This window comes from Calonectris borealis, chromosome 6, assembly GCF_964195595.1.
Source record: "Calonectris borealis chromosome 6, bCalBor7.hap1.2, whole genome shotgun sequence".
Classification (NCBI taxonomy): Eukaryota; Metazoa; Chordata; class Aves; order Procellariiformes; family Procellariidae; genus Calonectris; species Calonectris borealis.
Genome location: NC_134317.1, coordinates 34,644,052 through 34,668,175, shown reverse-complemented (window position 1 = coordinate 34,668,175; position 24,124 = coordinate 34,644,052). Strand labels below are relative to the sequence as shown.

The following is a 24,124-nucleotide window of genomic DNA, read 5'->3' as shown; positions in this document are numbered from 1 at the left end:
CACCCTCCAGATCAACTGTATTCAGAAACCTTTTTCTTGAAGCATTTTTCTGATAGAAAGCATCACTTTGATGAAGCCAACATCTTTTGCATTTCTGCAACATTTTTTTGTATCTTTAGCCTAACATGACATTTCATATTGTTCACATCTTTTGTTAGTGCCAGAACATGACATGATAGCCTATCATATAAGATACACTAGTCAAAACAGATTATTTTTAAATGCATTGAGGCCAGATGCTACTTTGTGTAGACTGAAACAGCTTATCGTCTTGCTTACTAGAAGAGTTTCCCAGTCAAACGCTTGCTCTCCAACCGGGGAGATGCTGAGATGATGAGCTGTTTCGCTGGGGTAAGAAATTGGATCCTGAAAAGTTATCCCGTGTGACTAACCACCCACTCAGTGATCTTGACTTTGCTGATGGATTATCTTCTGAAATGTTAAATAAATTATTTAAAGCTACCTTGTCTAAATTCCTTAATACCTATGGCTGTTCCTGTCCTCCGTTAAGAAGCAGCGGAAGAATTATTTCAAATACATTCTGTATTCTTTTTATTTTAATTTCTGGTTTAGCTATGCCTTTACTTCAAAGTTTTTGGAAGCTGAATGTGCACCATTAGGATTCTCAGGTAAATATCTCAGTGAAGGCTGAAATTCAAAAGCTGAAACAGGTTGCAGGACCCGACTCCGCAAGTGATGAGAACAACGCAGCCAGCTTCTTCTCTGGGCAGCCCTCACCGGTCCCCAGCTCCCGTCTGAGCTAGTGTGGAGCTTCTGTTACACAACTGAACATAAGAAGTAGCTCCGCTGACAAACGAATAAATCCATTAGTGCCCGTGATGAGGATTATATGAAGCACCACCTGCAGTGCCCAGAAAATTCTTTCCAGACATAAGTTCCTCCAATCCACTTTGGAGAAATTAGATAAAAATCTAGGCAAAAATAGGATTCTTATGTCCAAAATTTGACTGCCAGGCACCTAACAATCAGTTCTGCAGGGCTGATAATTCTGTCATTCGAATCAGTGAGACTTTCTAGGCAATTTCAGGCAAGCAAAGTAGAGGGCCACAGCCTGTAAATCTGCATGTTAGCATTTTCACTGTTGTACAGCATGTAATGTTGGAGCTTATGGAAATAATAACTGCTTATATGAAAAAATATTGGCTCACGTACAGTGTTAATACCTTGTGTACAGTCATCACTAGACCGAGGGAGGTCCTGCAAATACATATATATACACATATTTCATCAAGTAAGGGATGGGATCGTGAATGATGTGCAGCGAAAGCTATTTTGACACCTATCTCATTGGAAACAGTGGTTAAGGAGAATTGACTTACATAATAATTTAATCTTTTAATACCGCTGAGGTCAGTCAAATTTGCAGTCGAAAGCTCTCACTGATATTGAGGTAGTGACTCTTTACACATCACATTTTCAGAGGATTTATGAGGGGGGAAAGGGATTCTTGGATCAAATGTATGCCCTTAACCTTCTCAACCCCTTTTGGAAGTGTGTCCCCCCCACTCCTTTTACCTCCTCGGCAGCTCTCCCAAAGATATGTTGCAGAGCAGAGCATTGGGAACTTGCTTAACAACGTTCTTCTGCTCTGCATGATAGACACTTGGTGCAGTAATTCTTATTTGAAATCAAAATAAAGGTCCAGAGTGTATCAACCTGTGGAGCAAAGGTAGAGGATGCCCTGAGTTTTGTGGAAGAGCTTCGGTGGGGTGGGAATCTGAATCCTGTGGATGAGCCTAGGGACAGTCTATGTTACTCATCTGCAGTCTTCACAGAGTCAGCAACTGCTGCTCTTCTGGGGGAAGAGGCAGCTTCCTCAGCCCAGCAACGTTTGCAGCATCTGCAGAGGTTTGAAGGTCCTTCTGCAAAGTCAAGAGGAATGGGGTGGTAACAGTGTTGCTCCCTCTGAAAGTGCAGAATTGCTTTAGCAGGTTTCCCAGTACTTCCCTCTCTCTAATAGCATCTAACAAGAATTGAGGTCCCACAGCACCTTATGAGGATGAAGTCCTTAAGCAGGCTTCCTACTTACTCATAATGAAGAAATGTGCTGATAAATCCCAGCTCAGTCCCGGCTTTGATGAGAGACGAGATTTCTCCCGAGTCTTTGCTCAACAGCTCCCAACACCCTGCCCTTGACAAAGCTGCTAGCAGCCACGCTGCCATCCACCACCACAGCCATACCTCGTCATTAACAGCTGCTCAGACCTGACCTATTAATTATCTTGACACAGTATGTTCCCTTCTTTTAAAACCTTGATCTTACAGATATAGAGTGTCTCTTTACAATGAAGAAAATGGCAACTCGCCCGAAAATCACTGTTTGGGTGGGCGTTGGGAGTGACAATTCAGAAGGAATTGCTTGCTGCCGCTCAAGGGGAGCTCACCAGCCCACTCTCCCCGAGAGCTAGCGGAAAGTGAGACACCAAATGTCAGCTGAAAACGTCTGGCACCACTATGCTGCAGCCCTAGCCTAAATTCATCCTGCAGCCACTCCAAGTACGAACTTCAAGCTAGTCTTTCTACATAAACTGCACAAAAAATACCATCCCCGTATCAGCTACTTTACCAAGAGGAAAAAAAGAAATGGAACTTTGTGAATTAAATTACATTCGCTTCTTTTCTCAGGCACAAAATAGGCTTGCTCAACACAGTAATTTATTAATTTTAAATGTCCCTATGCAAATGAGTTCCCTGGAATAAGATAACATCCACTTTCCTTTTTAAAAATAATCTAGTGCTTTTTATGTTTGAGATGATGGCAAGATGTCCTAGTGCACTTGGAAAAAAAATATTGTGCTCTGTCTTTTGCAGCAATGTATCGTAATTATTCAGCCTGCTGCCATAATTAATAATAGAAACCAATGAATTACGACACTAATAATCCCCAGATGTTCAAATGGAGAATAAAATATTTTCAGCTTGTCAGCATATATATGTGGGCTATGCTATATATGTTAAAGCTATCTCTGAACTTTTGAAATTGAGAAGTACTTTTATTTACATCATCTGTGAATGTATCTTCCTTATCTGAAAAAACTGCTTGAAATTAGGCAACTTGTTAATCTTTTTCCTGTACATAAAAAGACCATTCATCTACTGAAAACTGAACATAACCTTTTTTTTTTTAATCCTCATTTGTTTTTTCAGCGGCCGTAGCCCACCTGTATTCACTGGCTAGGCACAGATGCCTTACCCTAGAGACCGTATAGACCCCCAGCAGCCGAGGCTCCTACACACACAAGTAGGTGCCACCAGGTAGCTACTGCGACACAAGGTGCAATACAACTCCAAACAGCACAGCGATACAGGTACATGCTAGCAACCATTGCTCACCCATCTGACCAGGAAGACCCGGCAATATTAGCCAAGCTGAAACAGAAAAGAAAAAAAAGCCACGTGTTGCTCCAAACCGGCATTTTCTCCGTGTTCAGGTGCTCATGTTAGACACTACTCCTCCCTGGGGTGACCGTTTCATTCAGGGAGGTAAAGCAGGCTGTTGTCTCACCTTGCCTGACCTCCTCTGCTTCCCTCCCCCCCACTTCATCCACTGCCCGCTGTCGAGGCCGTCGGTAAAAGCAGCGGTCACTGCTGTTTAAAGCAGATGCTGCACAGGCGCCTCCACACGTGACCTGAGGACGTCGAGCGGTGACGCACTGACCTCTTCCTCAGCAGCTTCACGGAGCGGTTCATTGCTGCGTGTGAATGGCACCTGCCTGCTTTCCAGTCCAGTAAACTGGAAAGGTCTTCAGCTCCCCATACTGTCTCTGTGTTAGCCGTCACCAAGTCACCTCTCAATACTTTTGTGGATAAACCACACAGACGGAGCTCTTTGAGACCGCCGCCGCAGGGGCCGGTCTCGAGGCCTGCCGCCATTGCTACGGATGTGATTTAATGATGTGGGGCCGTACTGTGGATTTATCAAAGCCCTGGGTAAAGGGGCCTTTACAGTTTGTGCTTCCCTCTTTTGTGCCAGGATTGAATAAATCTGCGTTAACCCCATTCCTAGAATAGATTAAATCCCTCTTTGGGCTAACTCAGCTAGTGTTTGTTTTTGGCATGCCGCTGACGTTCCCTTCACTCAGGTCCCCCTGAGTCTAAGAGAGACGCTGCCGGTCCCACGCGAGCGGCTTCCTCCCCAGCCATTTAAAGGAATAAAGTCGTAATTTTTCTCCTTGCGTATGATCTCCTTAGGCAGCTCATGACAGAGCCTTTAGAGGATGAGTTAACATTATTATTATTGTAATTCTGTGCTGAAAAAAAGTTGGTATCAGTTCAGAGATTTGTGAGGTTCCCTCCAATTAGGTTGCGTGCCTGAAGGCAGAGGGGCGAGCGCTGTATCCATCACATATGGTACGGCACGAGCGGAGCGGGTGTCACCCCTCTGTGAGAAATTCCTCCTGACTGCTCGGCCGCCGGCTCGCTTTCCCTCCCATCCGCCTCTCCTCGAGCTACTCATTAGTGCCAATGCTGGAGGTGGTCAGAACCAGACAGTGGGAACCAGACCAAGGCTCCTCTCTATGTCCTCCCCTCTGAAAAAGTACATCTGAGAGTTGCAATTTACTCTTTAATACCAGATTAAACAGAGGAGGAAATATCATCCCAGTATGTGGATGTTAGCAGCAGAAGATGCTTCTTTATATGACCAAATCGTGTCTCCTTCAGAGCAAGCAGGCATGGATCCACAGCAGCGGGTGGCTAGGAGGGATGCTGCCATAGGAAGCACCTCCATGTTCAGTGCTATCTCCTGGGGCACCGCAGCCAGACCATCGGCCCTACCGCACAGCCCCAGCCAGCACGTACAAACACGCTGCTAGCAGCAAAACCAAACAGCAGCTATTCACAACCCGTCCCGGTCTAACACGCAGCGACACAGCAATATTAGTTAACTTAGTTAAGTGGTGATTAAGGAACAAAACTCCCCGAACTTGACCGAGTGCTGCTTCTGCTTTGTGTGCTACTATGCAATTTCTGTATCAAAGCAGCCTTGCTAGTGCAGCACTCTGAGAGTGGCTTATTTATATGTAGATGCAGCTATATGACATTTCCAAATGCCATACATTTGCATATGAAGGTTCCACTTTTTTCCCCCCCTTCTAGTAAACAGAGTCTGCTGTGACTCCAAAGCAGTGCTTTCACTCAGTTGGAGCTTTCTGAGAACCATCCTTCTTAAGAAGCTTAAAAAAACCTGAAACACCTCATTTTCACAACTTGGCAACCTTGGCTATCAATAGTGTCTATGGGCAGGTCTTTTGATTTATAGCTGTACCTTTGATACCAAACTGAGCACAGAAAGCAAAACTGCAAGATCTTAAGATTTCATATGAAATGGCTACAGATAATCTGCAATACAAATCAATATTTGCAAATAGGCCTCGGACATATGATGGAAGCTTGTGGTCATCCTAAAAAAAGGCTGTGGGTCACATTCATTACAGCTATGAAGATGGTAATTGATTTTTGTCACTGCTCTTTCACTTGAAAACAAGAGCAGGAGCTTGCTGTAAGAGCTGCTGGGGAGCTCCGAAACTGCAACGCTAACATGAAACCACAACCTTACGTAACGCCGGGAAAGCCAAGCGGACATTATATATTCAGCTTTCTTGTCAAAGAACGATAAGGCTGAAGCAGATGGTATGTGGGCAAAGTTTCAACCTGAATACATCGCCTTCTAAAAACCGACAGCACTAGGAGAACATCCCAATTTTGTGGCACGAGGTGGACGAACATGTTACCTGCACATTAAAGAGCTGCCCGATGCGGGGCCTCAAGGTACGTGTTACGGAGGAGCTGGAAGCGCTTCCCGTTGGCAACGTGTGTATGGAAAAACAAGAATCTCAACACCTCTCACGTACCACCTAGCGTGAGTAGTATGAATTATGTATAATACACAGATTGAGCCCCGTCCTCATAGATATTTGTGCTGCAACGTGCAGCCAAGGGTGTAAGCTGAAGGAAGTGGTCTTTCGGCATCACCAGGCGGCGTGGGAGTGCTGATGGTGTGCAGAGCAGATGGCGGAGTCACCAGACATCAGCTGTCCCCCTCTCTCATAGCTCAGCCCTGCTCCACAGCTGCGAGCAGACCTCCTCCACATCCCTGCTACCCCGTGGGTGGGCAAACGCCGAGGTGAGGACGAGCCGCCCCCTCGAGCCCCTGCTCTGCCTGCTGTTGGGGGACTGCGACAGGCGCTTCCCGACTGTGACAACAGGCACAACAACCCCCGGGGAGTCACCTTGAACCATCACTGCGGTCTTAGCTTATGGAGTTTCACCCACCTGCCACTGCGTTTCTAAAGGACTTCATCCTCCTCCCCTGCTGACTGGTAGATAGCATAAAAAATGACAAATGGGATGAGATGCCAGAAAGCTGATAAATACTTTTGATACAGCCCTAAAAATAGTGAAGGGACATTTGTACCCTTCTGATGCTTTTCCAAGAGTAGATGGATATGCATGACCTAAGTTTTAAGACAGGTGTCAAGAATATTGATGTGTGGAGGGAGCAAGATCGTTTCGCTGGCACTGCCCCGGGGGACAGTCGCATGGCGAACGATGTTTCCTATCTTCCAGCCATGGGTGTGCGGGGAGAAGGCTTGGGGAGGGCTGCGCCTTCGGTGCCCGTCCAGAGAAAGAGGATTCTGGTTGCCAGCGCAGCTCTGCCCACCTAGGACGTTCCTCTGTGGGGATGACGATATGGGAGAACAGGGTGCAAGTGCTCTCAGTGCCCGGTGGGACTCTGCGTGGCTGGCTGGCACGTGGCTCACACTAGGGCAGGCTGCGACCGGCTGCAACTGCTGTACGGCTCTGAAGGACTGTACAGGAATTAAACTAAGGGCTTACTTCATAAACACAATGGGATAAAACATGCAGCGTGGTTCTGATGGAAGAAAATGATAGACTGGGTAAGAGTTATAGACAACAATTTTGCTGCAGATTTGTTCTGGAGGATTAGTAAAACAGGGCGTTGTAGTGGCCTAAGTTATGGCCTCGCAATTGCCACCAGGCTAACTCATGCTCAAGCCTGGTGTGCTTCTGGGGGCACACTGTAAATTTAATTTAGGATTTCCGAACCATCTATGGAAATGTGGGAGTCAAATTCAGTTTTTTCCTCTCCCCTCCAATCCCTACAATAATGTAGACTCCGAAAGTCTCCAGTTCACATATGCAATCCCAGTGTCCTGAAGTTAGTCCCTCTTTAGCACCTCCCTCCAGGTGGCTGGCAGGAATTTAAGTATGGATACAAGTGGTGGCTCCTCCAATTTTTAAGGACTACATTGATAAAAATTGTTTTTAAGCAATTTAACTGTGGATTAACAAAGCACGTTTCCACATTTGTACAGAGATGCACTTATCCACCTGACTATACTCAGAGGAACATGCGCATCTTCTGTAACACGAAGCTGCATTTCCCAACAATCCTCGCCCTCAATGAAACAAAACAGGAGCTTTGTTTTCAGAAACTGTTGCAAATAAAAGCCCACCCTAATCCAATTACCAGGCTGTCCCCTAATTTCCAACAGGAACTCTGGATGTGAATGGATTGTTTTCTGCAGAGATCAGTGGATGGCAAGAAGCAGTATTTGAAAAGGTCTCTGACTTATTTTTAGACCTGCCAGCACGACGTTATAAGAATTTACTTTTTGGTTGCACACTTCAAACAAACTCAAAAAATTACAACAGAAAGCAAGTATGAATGGCAAAACTGTCAGAGAGGTTTGACGGAAGGCACGGAGACGGAAAGGTTACCCAGGTACGTGACAGCATGGACAAGTAGGTCAGGGACGTCATTTTGGCCACAAGGCGTTTCCTTCAGTCCTTTTGACAACCTGAAGGTTTCACAGCCCTACTTTTGCACTAATTTTATATTCAGTTTTGATTACTAAAAGCAGTCTTTTTTTTTTTTCCTTTTTTTTGGAGGGGGCGCATGTTAGCAAGCTGCTGCCAAGCTGCATGTGTGACATCCATTTGGCTCCCTTCCCTCCTTTCTTTTTTTCCAAGGTAGCATCTCTGCTTCTAAAAACATACCACCCGAAAGAATTCATCCAGGAAACTGAAGAAAGAGCTGCAGAATTCGGGGGAAGTGTGTGTGAGAAAATAGGAGACTGAAATAAAAATACGTAACTCCTATACACGGTATTTTGAATGCTTCTCGAATCACGTGCCTGGCAAATCCCTTGTGCAAATCTTGGTTATTTTAGCTACCAGAACATGACCCTGAATGGCCTGTGACTACTCAGAGATAGTCCATTGTTGGCTAAAAGCCATGCTTTTCGCTGCTTTTGTTCAGAAGAAAAAGAAATACAATTTATTGTCATATTGCGAAGCAAAGCCCCACACTTGTTGAGGGAGGAATCCTGCTCAGTTTGTCTCTATTTTTACTCACCTGTCTACCCTGAGTGCTGCATTGTAAAACTGCGATGGTAATGGGTCCACACAGTCTACAACTTTGCTTTCTGTATCGGCCCAGTTCTATTGTTAAAATCTTTTGTGGCTGCTCAGAAGATCAGTTTTTAGCAGACTATACATTAGAAATTGCTACTCAGGAGTTCAGGAGTTCAATATGTTTCCTTTCCCATGCCTGAAGCTGGAAAGATATCCCTTACTATTCCCAATTTTAAGTGTAGCAGAAAACGGTAGAACAATATAAAATTCCACTGCAGCAAAACCTGATACATTCTTTTACCTAATTTAGCAAAGGTACACTTTGTTTCCCGTCTGTCATGAAACTGTGCAATGGCAGGACAAAGCCAAACTGCTGCATCTTCTTCGTTTTGCAACAAAAGGGTCCAATCTCGCCATACAAATTTAAGCTTCTATTACTCAAATGCTAAAGGTCTATCAGGCCATAACTGGTCTCTGGGATGCAGAGAGGAGACCACCCAACACCACAGAACATACTTTGTGCCTATCAGTAGCCTCAGGAGCTGAAAAAGGCCCCTCCAGGGCTCACATCGCACTGAAGACACTGCTACGGAGCCGTCACCTCTCCTTGTCTGATGACTGCAAACTCTTCCAGAAACAGATGTCCATGAAGTGACTTCTCCATGGACCCAGCTCAGACTCCGCCTCCTGAAATAAGCCAACTGCAGATGGGCTCTGGTTGCCTTGCGATGTCCATCTCCCATCAAACTCTTCTCTTCAGAGCCCACGGCTCCCCCCACCTCTACGTGTCGATGTTGGCATGACAGGACATAAGGCGAGTGCAGAGCTTGCCCTGCTATTTCTTTCCATAAAGAGCAGAATAGCTTCTCTACACCACAGAGGTCCTGAGATTCATCACTGGTCACACAGCCCATTTTGATGCACAGCCAGAAAAGTCTATTAAGAACATCTTTTTTATAAATGAATACCTGCATTTACTATTTTTATACGCCCGCACCCACTATTATTATTGTCTTACAGAAGTGCCACAAAAGTGAGCTATAGAGATGGCATTTGTGTAAATAAAGGGTTTGGTATTTTATCTCAGTGCTCGCTCCTAGAGCTAATATTCAAAATGGGAGAAGCTGAATGGAAAAGAAAGGGCAATTTCGGGAAATGGAAAATTTACTAAGAATAAAAATGGATGAAAAAGCTGTACAGAGAAATCACGAAGCCATTAAACTCAATGGCCATTCTCCCACTAGCTTCAGCGAGGCCAGAATTTTACCTACTGCCTCTTTAAATCTTATTCACTCTTATAACAGTATTTTAAACCAAACAGCTGACATCCTTCTGCCCAGCCAAGGCCCTTTAAATCACTGAAATGCAGGATGGAAAAAAATCCACAGTGCCAGATGTGTCTAAAAACAGTCACAGTTCTTGCTGAGGCAATCTGCAGAGGAAAATGTTTAGCATATATTATGCCTGACAAAACACTAATAGTTTATCAGTTTTGATATTATAGACTAATAAGAAGCCCTTCCATGGCTACTTCATTTGCAGAGCACAGAGACAGGCTGGACTCACGCTACTTGATTTTAGAACAGTGTTTTTTATTTAATCCTTTCCCATCCTAGCTAGATGGAAGTACACTTCCATTATTAAATGAAATTGTAAATGAAATACCCTGGAGAGGGAGTGTTTTTGATGTACACCTGACACAGCTTTAAACCATACACAAAATAAAAGAGGGAGATTAAAACCATAGGGAGGGTTCTAAATTTTTTTTTAACTCCTGAAAAATATTTTGCCATTATGTAATGCTGTCTAAAACGGCTAAGGCTGGTGATAGCAGCAGTAGGCAGAGAAGTGCATTTCGATTCAGTGCTGATAACATTCTGAAATGCACTGCTCCTGGTTCTCTAATGGCACATTTTGTTTACAGCTGTTGTATTTACGGGAAGAGAGTTTCATGCTAACTTAATGCTCATGGGTACATGGTAAAATGACAGCCCAAGTGTATAAGAAATCACCTTGCTGAGCAGGTAAACGCTGCATTTCAAACCCCAGTTTTTAAGAGCGCTTCCACTTGCTCGGTGGTACAGATGTGTGCCTCAAAGTGCCGAGGCTGGGTTGCTCCCAAACGCAGAGAAATGCTTCTATGGAAAGGAGCAATGGAGATGGAATAGCTGATACTCAAAATGCTGAATCTCCCAGAGCACTTCCCACTGCCTATAAACCGCTTCCATTTTTCTTAAGTAACAATTTTCTGTCACTAGTGGTTTCAGTGTCTCAATCACTAAACATTAAGAAATACAAAAAGAGTAGGTACATCGCATTGCTCGAACAATCAGTGCAAGATACGGGTTTTAGCAGTATTCAATGAAAAGAAGTGGAACCATCAGCAAAGTGAAATGATGCAGCGAGATATTTGTCTGTCTTTGCTTTCTTTACTCAAATCTATTAAACTAGGCAAACCTTGCTACTTGTCTCCATATAGTCTAATTCTGAAGATCTATTAAAAATAAATACACCAGCTCCTTCTTTTCTTCCCCAACCGTATTTCTTTTCATTCTACCAGATGCATTTATACTTTCTGAGTCTAGGTGCAAGCCTTTGTTATCTTAAGGCTCAGGTTACCATTTCACGTGTCTAAATGATCAAATTATCTTGTGTTTGTATTGTAATTTGACATGATGATACTCCTTCTAGAAAAGATGATGTTTCAGTCAGTTCTAAGTAACAACTTTTCTTACTATACAACTTATTTATTACAACTGTCATATGCTTTCATCTCACGATATTTTGATATCTAACATTTCATAAAGAATGCCAAAACATCCCATGAAACAAAATTCTGAAGAAATTCAGTTCTATGAATATTTCAAAATATTTTTTTTTTACATTTCAGACTAGATCAAACACAAATATTTAAATGTTGATGTTTCCTGAAAACAGATATTCTAGCATCTCATTATAACTTTAACTCTCAAATCCTTGGGAAGGCTCCGTAATTCAGATTTACAGAAACTAGGCCTAAAATAGAGCTGCTAGGCATAAAAATACATTGCGGTACTCCTTAATATCCATTAACAATTCAAACTAGTGTCGTGGATGGCAAACAGCTGCTGTGCACCATCTCGAACAGCATCCTTCAAGGATGACTCTTGAGATAATCAAAGCGCCTGGAGCCCAGAGGAAGGGTGGAACCTAGGGTGAGCGAGATTCCTCCCCAAATCCAGACAACAGGATTCATTTTGCCAGCCTATTCCTTGGGGAAGATTGACACAGTCTTGTCTCAAATACTTTTTTTATTTTCCTTTCTTGTAGGGGAGGCAGGCAGGTTGAGAAGGGAAAGAAGATGCTATCAAGAGGGAACTGCCTTCACCAAGATGTCAAAAGGCCCAAAGACAGTCGGTATCTACCGTCTTCCTGGCACGCGGATGAAGTGCTAGGAGTTACAGACCGATACCTAAAAAGAGCACCACAGCTGACACAGGGTGAAACCCAGCAGAGTATCAGAAGAGTCACGCGTGCCACCACCCTGCGTCACAGTCAGATTGTACCTACACCCTTTCGTTGGTCCTACAGAAGAACCAGGCTGCACGGTTCTTCTAGACCCCAAAGAATCTAAGCTTCCCTGTGCCTTCTGATACGAAGTGGGTTTGGGGCTGCCTGCAGTGAATTTAAGTACAGATCTGTGAAAGCCACTTCGTGGCCGGACTCTTCCTGAATTGTTAGATGGAGCCCTGTTATTTAATGCTGGTATATCTCAAAGGAGGGGCCTGCAAGTGGGAGGTATCTCATCTAAGAAGTGGCAAAGATACAGTATTAACTAGGTGCCACAATGTGATTTAGTCAGATATAAAATGACCTTTTTTCGATAACTGTAAATCCTTTCACAATGCTCTGTGGGGCCAAATATTATAGTGCATATTCCGTATGTTCAAGGCAGCTGAACAGTGGTTGTAGGTCATGTTGCTGGATCTTCATTTCCATAAACCTCTGAAAACAAAGGTTGGGAACAACAAATTCTGGGAGTGACTTTAACTAGAGCAAAACAACTAGCATGACTGCAAACCACGGAAGTGTTTTTCCGAGGGTCCCTTCCTGCATTCATTTCTTCTGGGTGTCCCTTGCCATTAGAGGTCCTATTTAGAAAGAAGGTATCTGGTTAAAGACAACTTGAGAAATCAGGCACAATTCAAGTTGAGTTTTAGGCATCCCATTTTTATGTGTAAGCAAGAAAGCGTCTTTTTTTTTCTGCAAGCTCTGCCTCCCTTTGAGCTTACTCATTCTTCCGATCAAAACACAGATACTGAGCGGAGGACAAAAAGATCAGCGGGTACTGAAAGGCTCAGATTTGCTCAGGAAGATGGATTTCTATGCTCCAAATAAGACAAAACGTATGTAAACAATACATGAAATGTTTATGGACTGGGACACAAACTGAAGAATCTGTAGGAACGCCTACATGAATTCAGGTCTGCTCATCTCTATTGCACATACAATTTCTGTTTCTATCCAAAACCTTTAACAGAGCAAAATGCTACAGAGGACTGCTTACATAGAATCATAGAATCATAGAATCATACAGGTTGGAAAAGACCTCTAAGATCATCGTGTCCAACCGTCAACCCAACACACCATGTCCACTAAACCATGACCCTAAGGGCCTCATCTACACATCTTTTAAATACCTCCAGGGATGGTGACTCCACCACTTCCCTGGGCAGCCTGTTCCAAGGCCTGACCACTCTTTCAGTAAAGAAATTTCTCCTCATGTCCAATCTAAACCCCCCTTGGCACAACTTGAGGCCATTTCCTCTCGTCCTATCGCTAGTTACTTGCCAGAAGAGACCAACACCCACCTCGCTACAACCTCCCTTCAGGTAGTTGTAGAGCACGATGAGGTCTCCCCTCAGCCTCCTCTTCTCCAGGCTAAACAGTCCCAGTTCCCTCAGCCGCTCCTCATCAGACTTGTGCTCCAGGCCCTTCACCAGCTTCGTTGCCCTTCTCTGGACACGCTCCAGCACCTCCACGTCCTTCTTGTAGTGAGGGGCCCAAAACTGAACACAGTATTCGAGGTGTGGCCTCACCAGTGCCGAGTACAGGGGCACGATCACCTCCCTGCTCCTGCTGGCCACACTATTCCTAATACAGGCCAGGATGCCGTTGGCCTTCTTGGCCACCTGAGCACACTGCTGGCTCATGTTCAGCCAGCTGTCAACCAGCACCCCCAGGTCCTTTTCCTCTGGGCAGCTTTCCAGCCACTCTTCCCCAAGCCTGTAGCGTTGCCTGGGGTTGTTGTGGCCGAAGTGAAGGACCCGGCACTTGGCCTTGTTGAACCTCATACAGTTGGCCTCGGCCCATCGATCCAGCCTGTCCAGGTCCCTCTGCAGAGCCTTCCTACCCTCCAGCAGATCAACACTCCCACCCAGCTTGGTGTCGTCTGCAAACTTACTGAGGGAGCACTCGATCCCCTCGTCCAGATCGTTGATAAAGATATTGAACAGGACCAGCCCCAGTACTGAGCCCTGGGGAACACCGCTCGTGACCGGCTGCCAACTGGATTTAACTCCGTTGACCACAACTCTCTGGGCTCGGCCGTCCAGCTGGTTTTTTACCCAGCAAAGAGTGCACCTGTCTAGGCCGTGAGCCGCCAGCTTCTCTAGGAGAATGCCGTGGGAGACAGTGTCAAAGGCTTTACTGAAGTCCAAGTAGACCACATCCACTGCCTGATGCTATAAGGGAAAAACAACCAGTAAGGTACACAGTCTTGGGGAAGCAAAGAAGTGGAAGCCAGTGTTTGGAGCAATTTTGCACAGTTCTGATGTAAACCCAGACGGAAAAATATACTTGTCTTACAAACTCCACCCTCACCCCAAATCTTGACACCTGAATCCATTTCTAGGACTAAAATATCTTAGGGATGCTGCCTACAGTAAAATAGCCTGGTCTGATTTTGTATTTTTTAGGCTGCCCATGCCAGTATCGGTGTTACAAGTTGGTACTTGCTTTGCCTGTTTATTTCCTACAGATCAAATTCTTTGCCTGGACATACTGAATTTTCAGGCTACCGAGCTTCTGTGCAAATCAAATAGCTTGCTGAATTTGTTTATTATGGGAAGAAAGCACAAATTAATTCTGCAACTTTTGATTCACATTTATTAGTGACTAAATTAAGGGCTAAGCTTTAAAGGCACAAATGGAAATGCTCTTTTTCCTTGAGCTACATCAGTCTAGGTGAAGAGATGTCTAGCAGTTCACCTGAGACCTAATTTAAGTTTTAATGCTAACAATTACAGGTTCCATGAGCATGACACTGGGAAATCATAAGTAATGAAAAGGCACAATTTCTCTCATTATAAAACCACAAAAAAACCCAGAAATCCAAAAAAACAAGGCACATTTTACCAAGCTTAGCATACGCGATTCAAAGTTAAAGGAGAACTCTCATAAAAAGTGAGGTATTCTCTTGAGGCTGGCAGATTAAATGACCAATATTTCTCTCTCCCTATTGCTTGTTCTTAAGATCTCCATAAGCCTGTTTTCATTTTGCATGCTCCTCAGGAAAAGACTGTTAGGAGTAAGTGCTGTTAAATTACACGGCGCGGCGCTCCGGGGTGCTGCAGCTTCCTTCTTGGCGTGGGACTTGTTTGTGAGGCTCCCACGTGACCTCCACCTCAGTGTGTCCGTCTCCTCTTCCAAAAAAATTACGTAGATTTTAGGAAGATGGAGCCTAGCAGGATTGAGAATTTTCTATAGATGAAAAACATTTAGGGTAGCCTACACTGCAGCGCCCACTGCTAGACAATTGCATAAGTGCCCCGCTTTTTCATATTTTAGAAATAAAGCATCTGGTCCTCCTGATGACAGAGGAAAATGCTGGAGAGAGACTTTCCACACGCCACCTTTTGAAAACCAGGAGTTAAATTACAAAAAGAAGCAGCTGCAATTTTTCATTTAAAAAAGCACCCAGGACAAGTGAAGGTTTGGGGCCAAGTGAGTAGTTGGGACTGACACTGCTGGCTACTCAGACTTTAGTTCAGAAGTAGCTGACAGCAAGATCTATTAACCTACCAGTTGGCCTCTACCTCTACTTTTTAAATTTTCTTCTGGATACCAACAGCAGCGGAGGAGCTGCAAGGCAGCGGAAGGGCTGGAGACCGCCGTGCTATCAGAATATGGTGATCTCTCTCACCTTTGAAAATCATTCAGAAGAACCCCAGAATAGGAATAATTTTCTTATCTGTGTTTTATTGTAGTCCATAAATTAAACTAAGCTACACACAGTTGTTATTCCCAAGTAAACGCTACACTACTTTCCGCGATGGTAGATTTGAGCTTGGTTCTGGAAACCTCCAGGTTCCACACAATGAGCGGAGACATTTCCTCTGTTCTATTTTTTGAAAACTTTTCTGTCAGGAGTGCCTGGATTAGCTAGGCAAAACAAGACCAAAATGCCTTCTCCACCTGCCTTTATTAGGAAATTATTTTATAAGTGGAGACCATCTCTGTTCTTACATTATCTTGAGTTTATGTGCCCCAGACTTCAGCTATTTGTAGACATCTACATTTCTGAACGATCAGACACCTTAAAGGACATTCAGGCCTGTGGGGCATAATACGGTCACATCTCCCAGAGGGTGATGCCCTCATGGCTTTTCTGAAGTCACAGGCCAAAAAATACTAAATTGTACAGCCTGAAATACAATCTCTACTGTTTTTTCTTCTTTGTTTTGTACAGTTCATCTGCCACCTTTTGTGGACTTTCACTGTGCATAAAACTTATATGTATTTTCATAAACCCTTGGACTTCTAAATGCAACTAACAATTGCAGCAACATTTAAAAGCTTCACATTTTTTAAGAAATGTTATCAATTGTATTATTCTTGTACTCCCAAAAGCCACGAGTGTGCGTGCCTATGTGTGTGAGCGCAGGTGGAGGCCGCAGCTAGACAGCATTCATGCTGCCACACAGCTGTCAAAATATTAAAACGTGTTTTTTTCCATTTTTAAGTGATTTGATGGAAAAGCAGGAATGTTTCCTAAATAATCTATTTGTTTAGTGTGACAACCTCTGACTTGGAGTCTGCGGAATCGAAAGGCAAGCAAATCTGCATATGCAAGGATGCAATTTCCCCAGTGTTTTTACAAAGCTGCAGATGAGAAATGGCTTCTCTCTAGCCGCGATGCATGCGCGGTGCTCAGCTCTATGTCTCACTTGCTAATTCCATTAAGAAGAAAGGAAAGTCTGGTTCACAAAGGCAGAGCAGAACTGTATGATAGTTTATATCCCAGCTCTGGGGCTTTATTATTCTTCACCAGTTTAGGAAAGGGCTGACATGGTAGTAGACACAAGATTTAATTTAAAGGGACAATGTCAAGTGGTTTACCCTCAAAACTTAACCTACTTTGAAAATGTTATAATCTGGAGAAGGAATCTAGTCTGAAGTTCTCATATTTTATTCCTGGGGAAAAAAGAAATAAAAACAGTCACTCTCTATAGAAATTCAGTGCTTCTGTTCTGATTCCTGGCCCCTCTCCAGGCCTATTACAGACAATGAAGACGACCGTGATTGAATTCGGAGCCCGTGAAGAAAGGGATGCATCACATCCCAGTGCTTCTCCCATGTGCTGGGTCAGTGCACGGCAGCCAGTTCTCCCCATTTTCTTTGATAGGCATGGCTTGTTCTCCCATTCACAGGGATTAGAAGTTAACAATGCAGACTGGCGGGTTTTGGTGAAGTTTTAGGATAGTTTTCTTTTATCAAACATAAATATTATGTTGTATTTATTTTGGAGTCCAAGACTCTTGGACTTCTGAAGAGACTCTTTGAAGAGTCCAAGATTCTTTATCCTTGGAGTGGGGAATCTGCGGTAGCTCCCGTGGCCTTCATCCCACAGCCCTGGCCCAGCCAAGGGAAGATGATGTGTTGACACAGATGGATTTTGCCCTTTTTGGTGGAGTGTTCAGTTTGCTTGGGCAACACAGCCATCTGCCGGATTACTCACCCAAGCACCTCCGGTAGTGCCAGGAAGGCCCCGGTGCCAGAAAGCAGACTGAAAAAGATCCAAGACTTGTCACGTAGATTTGAAATCCCATGGGAAACCAGGGGGGAGAGCAGGGAACGGAGCAGCCATGTGCAGAAGCGCAGCATTTTGTGCTCGTTAGCGTTTCCCGGGCACAGCAACAGCATCAGCAGCAAGAGGGGTCACGGTACTGCCTGCAAGAGAGTCCCCGGACTAGCCAAGACTGCAGAAGGCACCACCTGAGGCTGCTGCCAAGGGAGGGTTTACCACCGTCGAGGAACCCAAAAATACGGCTCAAACTGACCGTTTGCGGATGCACATTTTTCACCAAAGGAGACTATTGGGGCTGAAAATGCCTTCTTCCCCTTTTCATCAGCTTTTGCTGCGCTGCTGGCATTCGGCTGCTGAGACTTGATCTAATCAATGCTCATATGGGGAGGTTTGTCTGGCCTGGAAGATGATATTATCGAATAGGTCTATCAAATTTGTCAGTGTCTTCGCTGACAATTTTCATGCATATATAACATTGAAATATGGCTCACCCATACTGACTTATTCTTTATAGTGCTCAAAATGGCTTGAAAAAAACCTCTGTAATTTGATAATGAGAAAGGATAAAATCAGTTAGAGGGATAATTGCTAACTTACAGATCTTAAGAAGGGAATATAAATATTGAAGAATAAAAATAAACAGGCAAATGAACAAACAAGATGAAAACTCCTTGATTGCCTAGACTCTGAACGCAAAAATGCCACCGAAACAGCCAACTTCTTTAAGCATATAATGGGGAAATTCCAGAAAACATCAACCACAGGACTTTCGGCTCAGACACTACATTCCAAAACATACATTACACTTAAAATGTTTAAAAATGCTCTTTCATGGAAATTTCAAGAGAAAATGTATTTCTATCGGATTTGAGGGAAAAATCCCACCCATTCATTTATTGACTAAAACCAAATCTTATTTCACAAACTTGATCAACGTCAACAATCTGCTATTTGTTGAAATGATCGAAAATCCCCCCAAGTCCGAGAAATACTTCGGGGTTTCAAAAAAACGAGAGGCCAGCATCACACAAAGAGAGACCCAAGCGCACACACATGCATACAGACGCTATGCGCATGTGTATGGCACATGCAGCCACGGCAAGAGTGGACTGGTGTACCTGGAGAGGCGGACACCGTCCGAGGAGGGCCATCTACGGCTCACTCTCCCCACGTCTCCTTTGCTGAAAAAGGGGACACTGCTTTTCGGGTGTCTCTGACACTAGTCAGGCATTTCCAATACTAGAGTAAATCTTGCCTGTGTAAAGTAAGAGCCCTTAAAAAACCAAGGTGATGTAAACTTAATGCAAAGATTTATGCTCCAAAGGAACGAGTACTCTCGGTTTTGCAAACTGAAAGATTTGTGCGTTATTTGCAAGGATCAACGGGCTTGAAAGAACAGGAGGGAGCGAAGACACTGATTGAACGGATGGTTTCAATAGTTCAATATGAAAAAAATCAGCTGGGTGTTGGGACTTGTGGTTGTTCGCAAAGCTGCTGCCTTCCTGGGACCCCGCATTGAGCGTGCAGGGGTGTTTATGGAAAAATCCGCACCACTCAGCTACCATAATCTCTGCAAAGAGCATTTGGCACTGCTGCATTAGCATAATTGACAACATCAATTATGCCCACTGCTATTTTCTCCCCTGGGAAAGTCAGTCCACACGAGTCAGTGTTTTTAAAAGCATGTAGTGCTCACGGTCTCAGTGATTTTTAGTGCCATTAAATGGTAGAGAACAAAGGTATTCTCTGGAAAGGCGCAGGCTCAGGGAAATTGCTTCGGAGGCACACGGCTGAGGAACTGCTGCTTTTTCACACAAAGCTCCCCATGGCCAGGGCAGCATTTCCCTTCTGAGGAGATACAAAGGTGGGAAAAAAGGAGCACATACCACATTCCTATAATAGCCATCATCAAATGTTTCTGCACTTGAAAGAACATGAGGATGGCATGGAGCTTGCCGAGCCTGGCAAATGCTGAAGCCTGAATGTTCACCGAGCCTCGTTTTTATACTGCTGTCTTCCTTTTCACCAACTATTTCTGAAAGGCTGGAGTTGTTACAGTTTTTTGCTACAGTGGTCCCTTTTCCCTAGGGTCTCCCGGCAGGGTTGTGCCACAAATATTTGGGGACACTGGAGGCATGTGGATTGCCCTGCATGAACTTGCAACTTTCACCCTACATGCTGTCGCCGTATGTAAAAATGAAAAATTTAAGCACAAATAGGTGCACAAAAAGAAGACATCAGCTGGCACAAGCGACCGTGGTCCAGGTTAAACCACTGGATGGTACCTGATGAGACCCACCCAGGGGACCCAGTCGCTGCCCTCAAGAAGCCCATCGGGGCCTGAGCCACACCAGAAGCCTTGAGGAGCTGCTTGCTAAAGTGCCACGATGGCCTTTCTGTGCCAAAGAGGTACCTACTGCTCCTCGCTGCTGATTCAGGATGTCTCCATCCCTCCCATGGCTCTAGGGGAGTGAGGTGCTCCTCTCCACAGGTCCCCGTCACCTCTCGCTGGACCATCTGTTCCCCCACTCTTTCTGACCTCTCGGCACTCGGAATCCATCTCCACTACAGACCCGCTCCTCTGTGCCGTAGCTCTGCCCTCCTCCCTGCCCAGAAACCCAGTTTCCTCCTCTGTTCCCTGCTCGACTCCCAACCCCTGACAACGTTTTGCTGCAATCAATTTTCTTCTACCCACCATCTCTCCTCTCAAGCGTGGGCTGAAATATCATCTCTCTCCTAAGCAAGAGCTGTTCTCTTCCTCCTGCCCACTTGAGCTGAAGGTGCCTTCTGTGCGCCTCTTCCTCTGTGACCCATGACTTGGCTTTCTCTTGTCATCGCTGTGATCTCCTCCTCCTCCTAATCCTCAACCTGCCTTTCCTCCCTTCTTGTTACAACTCAGTTGCTTCACGCTTAAATGTGCTGTCTCCTCCCCAGGTGATGTGGGTCACCGCCATCCTAAAGCTAAGCCACCAGACAGTAGCAGAGTAGGACAGGTTGCACGACATTTAAAAAGGGGCTGCAGGCCTTCGTCTTGACTTGGGGATGCCAGTGCTCTCCTCAGTTCTCCAGCAAGGAAGATAAAGGATTTAACACAACAAGATTACTTGCCCTTATTTCTAACTTAAAATAGATCATTTTGGCCCACCAGAGGACACAACCTCAGCCCTTCCAGCCTTTTAAGAAAACTGACTGCTGCCTCCCAGAGAAAAGCTGAGAGTAATCAAGGGCTGGGGGGAAAGAGACTGAAGACTTTTCTCTCTTTGCATGACTCTCTCTTCACACCTGGAAGGGCTCCTTGGCAGTAGGAAATACCTGGACCATGGCTCATTTTTGATCTTTTCAGTTTCCATAGAAATTTCTACCCTCGCTGCTTCGTGCTGCAGCCACCCTCAACACCCAGCACTCCTCTGCCTCACCGAGACATCACTTATTCATACCTCTGTGTTTTAATCATCACACACCATTTTTAAGTAGGAACAGAACAATCTAACGGCTGGGTACTCTATTAACGCAGGGACGTCATGCACAAAGCACCCTCACAAGAGATGACCAGCGAATTAACTAATGTCAGAGGACTCTCCCGGTAAGAAATGTTAAGACCTGTGAAACCACCAGCTGAATTTCACCTAAGCCATGCAGCAAGCTGCTCAGTGAAACACAGCGATCTGCACCTACTCTCTCGAAATACTTTCAAAACATAAAAATATCACAAACTTAAGCAATGGATGCATCACCTGACCCATTTTCACAATAGCTTCCCAAAGGCTTGAATTCTCAGCGCGAGCTGTGAACATTTGCATGCACGTGCGTGCCCGCACACACATTCAATTTCTAAATCAATCCTCCCAGGCAAAGGGTGTAAAAAACATCTCCCAAACCTCGCTAGTATTTACATGTTTTTAATTTCAAATGCCATATAAGGCTATTCAGCCATTATATTTTATTGTAGCTTCTAAATAAATTAAAACCATTTATCACTTTAAAAAAACATTTTAAGAACCTTATTAACTTCATAGTTAAACACCGACAGGTAATATTATCTATTATGGCAATGTTTCATGGTATCACAGCTTTCACTTTCTTAAACCTGTATATCGTGACAAAAATATGCATAATCTAGTGCACTGATTCAATAATTTTCAATGATGACTGCTAATCCTGGCAAATAGTTTACAATACTTATTTCCACTGTCAGAACAGGTGTTTTATGGCCAGAATATCTGTACATTAACAAAAATGGAAGAAGCCCATTTATTAAGAAGAAAGAGAGTTTCTAGCAAAAGAAGAGTAATGAGAAGACAGTGTTTTCTTAAAGTAAACAAAGAAGACCATATCAGAAGATGAGGAAATGGAGGAGAAGAGAGACTTACGCAGTTCCTGCGAACTGTGATGCTCACAGAATAGGAACCGTACCTGCATAATCTGTTCTCGCGTAATGCCCATCTTCCGATTTTGTAGTTGTTGTAGTATTATCTGTGTGAAAAGAAATATGTTGAGTTGCTTGGGGAGCCTGTACTTGATACAGACTATGCCCCAGCCGCCAGTGCCCAGGCAAATGTAGCTTCGCTTGCATGCACAGCATCGCTGCCGGCTGCAAGGCTCCCCCGGGCCTGCCAGGTGAAAACAGCACGATCTGGCTTTTTGGAATGAAACATGAAACATCTTCCATTAAAGAAACACATTTTTTTCTAACAATATGTGATAACAGATTGCAGCTGGGATAAATATATCAGTACGAAGCAGGAGTTGTCATTTCTGCTCTATTTGAAGTAATTGGGGAGTTTTAATATGTACCCTGAAATGAACTGCCACGTTGGGTGGTTAACTTTAAAGAGATAGAAATAAACTAGAATGTGTTTAATACACCTGTATAGTACAGCCTTGCAAGTAGATGTACTGAGGATTTATAGGTCAGAAGCTAAGGGGAAAAAAGCTATTAAGAGTCTGAGCCTCAGTAGACACTTTATTTACGGGAGCTATTTAAAGGCAAATTTTCTTCATTTTTATTTTAGAACAAAATAGAGTTTTTAAAGTCAAGGGTTACAGGTGATATAGTAGCCCATGAGCTGGGCACAGAGAAGCACGGCATCTATGGAGAAACACAGAGAGTCTTGAGCTGCTACTGGCAAAATTTCCTTCCAGGCACCTTTGGCATCTCGTGGGCCCAGCGCAGGTCACATGAGAAAAAAGCACCAGCACCACGTCTGGGAGCACGTCTTTGGCCTCCTGAGGTTGCTTCGTGCTCCTCCAGCTAAGGGAGCAACTGAGGATCCATCCTGGGTGGCAAAATGTATCTGAGGGGCTCTCCTGCTGTTCTGCTCCCACTCCACCCAGAGGGCAGAGCTCTGGGCAGCCTGCTCTGGGCAAAATCCAGGTGCGTGACTTTGACACCAGCGCAGGGCTGGACAGTCCCTGGCTGCTGCGGGCAGGCTGTGGGAAGGGTTACGCACACCGCTCCTCGGGCCTCGCTTGCCGTCTGTACCACGGAGGGCTCTGCCCCCTCCCGCAGCCTGCGCTCTACAACATAAGTTGCAAGAGTCTAACAGTAAGCAGTGCCAAATAAGAAGCCAGCCCTGTTCTTTTTTTTTCCAGAACAAAAATTGAAAACATTCTTTGAAATGAGGTTTGTTATGAGAGTTACCTTGACATCGACCCAAAGACATGACTTCAATTTTCTCTTGTTTCTGGCATGATGCCTCTTTGATTTGACATGCATTATCATAAGATTTCCCATCGGAAGCACAAAGAGGATTGAAGTTGGTTTGAGAACAGTCAATGTTGCACACACACCTGAGACGATAAAGAAAGAGAAAAAAGAAGAGGCTAATATGAGAAAGTTTTTTCATGACATCATAAATACATCTCAGAAATAAAAGTGTTTGTATTTTCCTGACTGCACAATGCAAATCAACAGAATGAAAGTGGAAAGTTCTGTCAAAAGGTCATTTGTATTTCTGGATGGAAATGAAATGCAGGGAGAGGGAAGAGACACAGAAAAGAAAAGCAAGCAAAAGGAAAGATAAAAAAGAGTCTTATACATGGAAAACTATGCCACAGCATTACCACTTGTAATTTCTTGTAAATCAAAGAACACCCAAGCAGATATGCAGATAATTCAAGCTGCTGCACCCTCTTGCAATTAAAGAAGCCAGAAAATTCACCTCTGTTGAGGTGCTGCCCATCGTATGTAACACTGCGTAAGTCTGGTTTTATATTGATTTATGATTTAATTCTGATAATAATTACAGCACCTATAGGCACTCTGATCATAATAAAAGATATGATGCTGAAGCCTCACCTCACCCTACTGGGATAAAACCACCTGCCAAGACTGAGACTGACACTCGCGATGCGACTGTACTCTTCTCTGTGCCTGGGGGTGTGGGGTGTCTCCCGGCTCCTGGACGTGGTGGGCCTACTCACTATTAAAACCAGGGAAAAGCTGTTTTTAGGAGAGACTTTGTGCTCAAGCACTTTCTGAAGTGTTTGAATAACTCAGCAACCAAAAAGCCTTACCCAGGTGACCCCCAGGAAGGTCAGTGCCCACTCCGGACCTGGCGATGCGTTCTGTGCGGGGAGAAGGGTCCCACGGCCGAGAGCAGAGTGTGGGCAGGGCAGAGGCGGCCCTGTCCTCGGGGAGCTTAGGGGCATCTCCAG

General features: G+C 44.5%; 1 protein-coding gene across 1 annotated transcript in view; it reads right to left on the bottom strand.

The window, feature by feature from the left end:
- TMEFF2 (transmembrane protein with EGF like and two follistatin like domains 2) overlaps positions 1–24,124 on the bottom strand; it is a 134,312-nt gene that overhangs the window by 12,424 nt on the left and 97,764 nt on the right. The window contains exons 6-7 of the mRNA XM_075153631.1: positions 23,109–23,257; positions 21,881–21,940 (exon numbers count right to left, since the gene is read on the bottom strand). Coding sequence (XP_075009732.1) covers positions 21,881–21,940; positions 23,109–23,257 — 209 coding nt within the window. The remainder of the gene's footprint in view (positions 1–21,880; positions 21,941–23,108; positions 23,258–24,124) is intronic.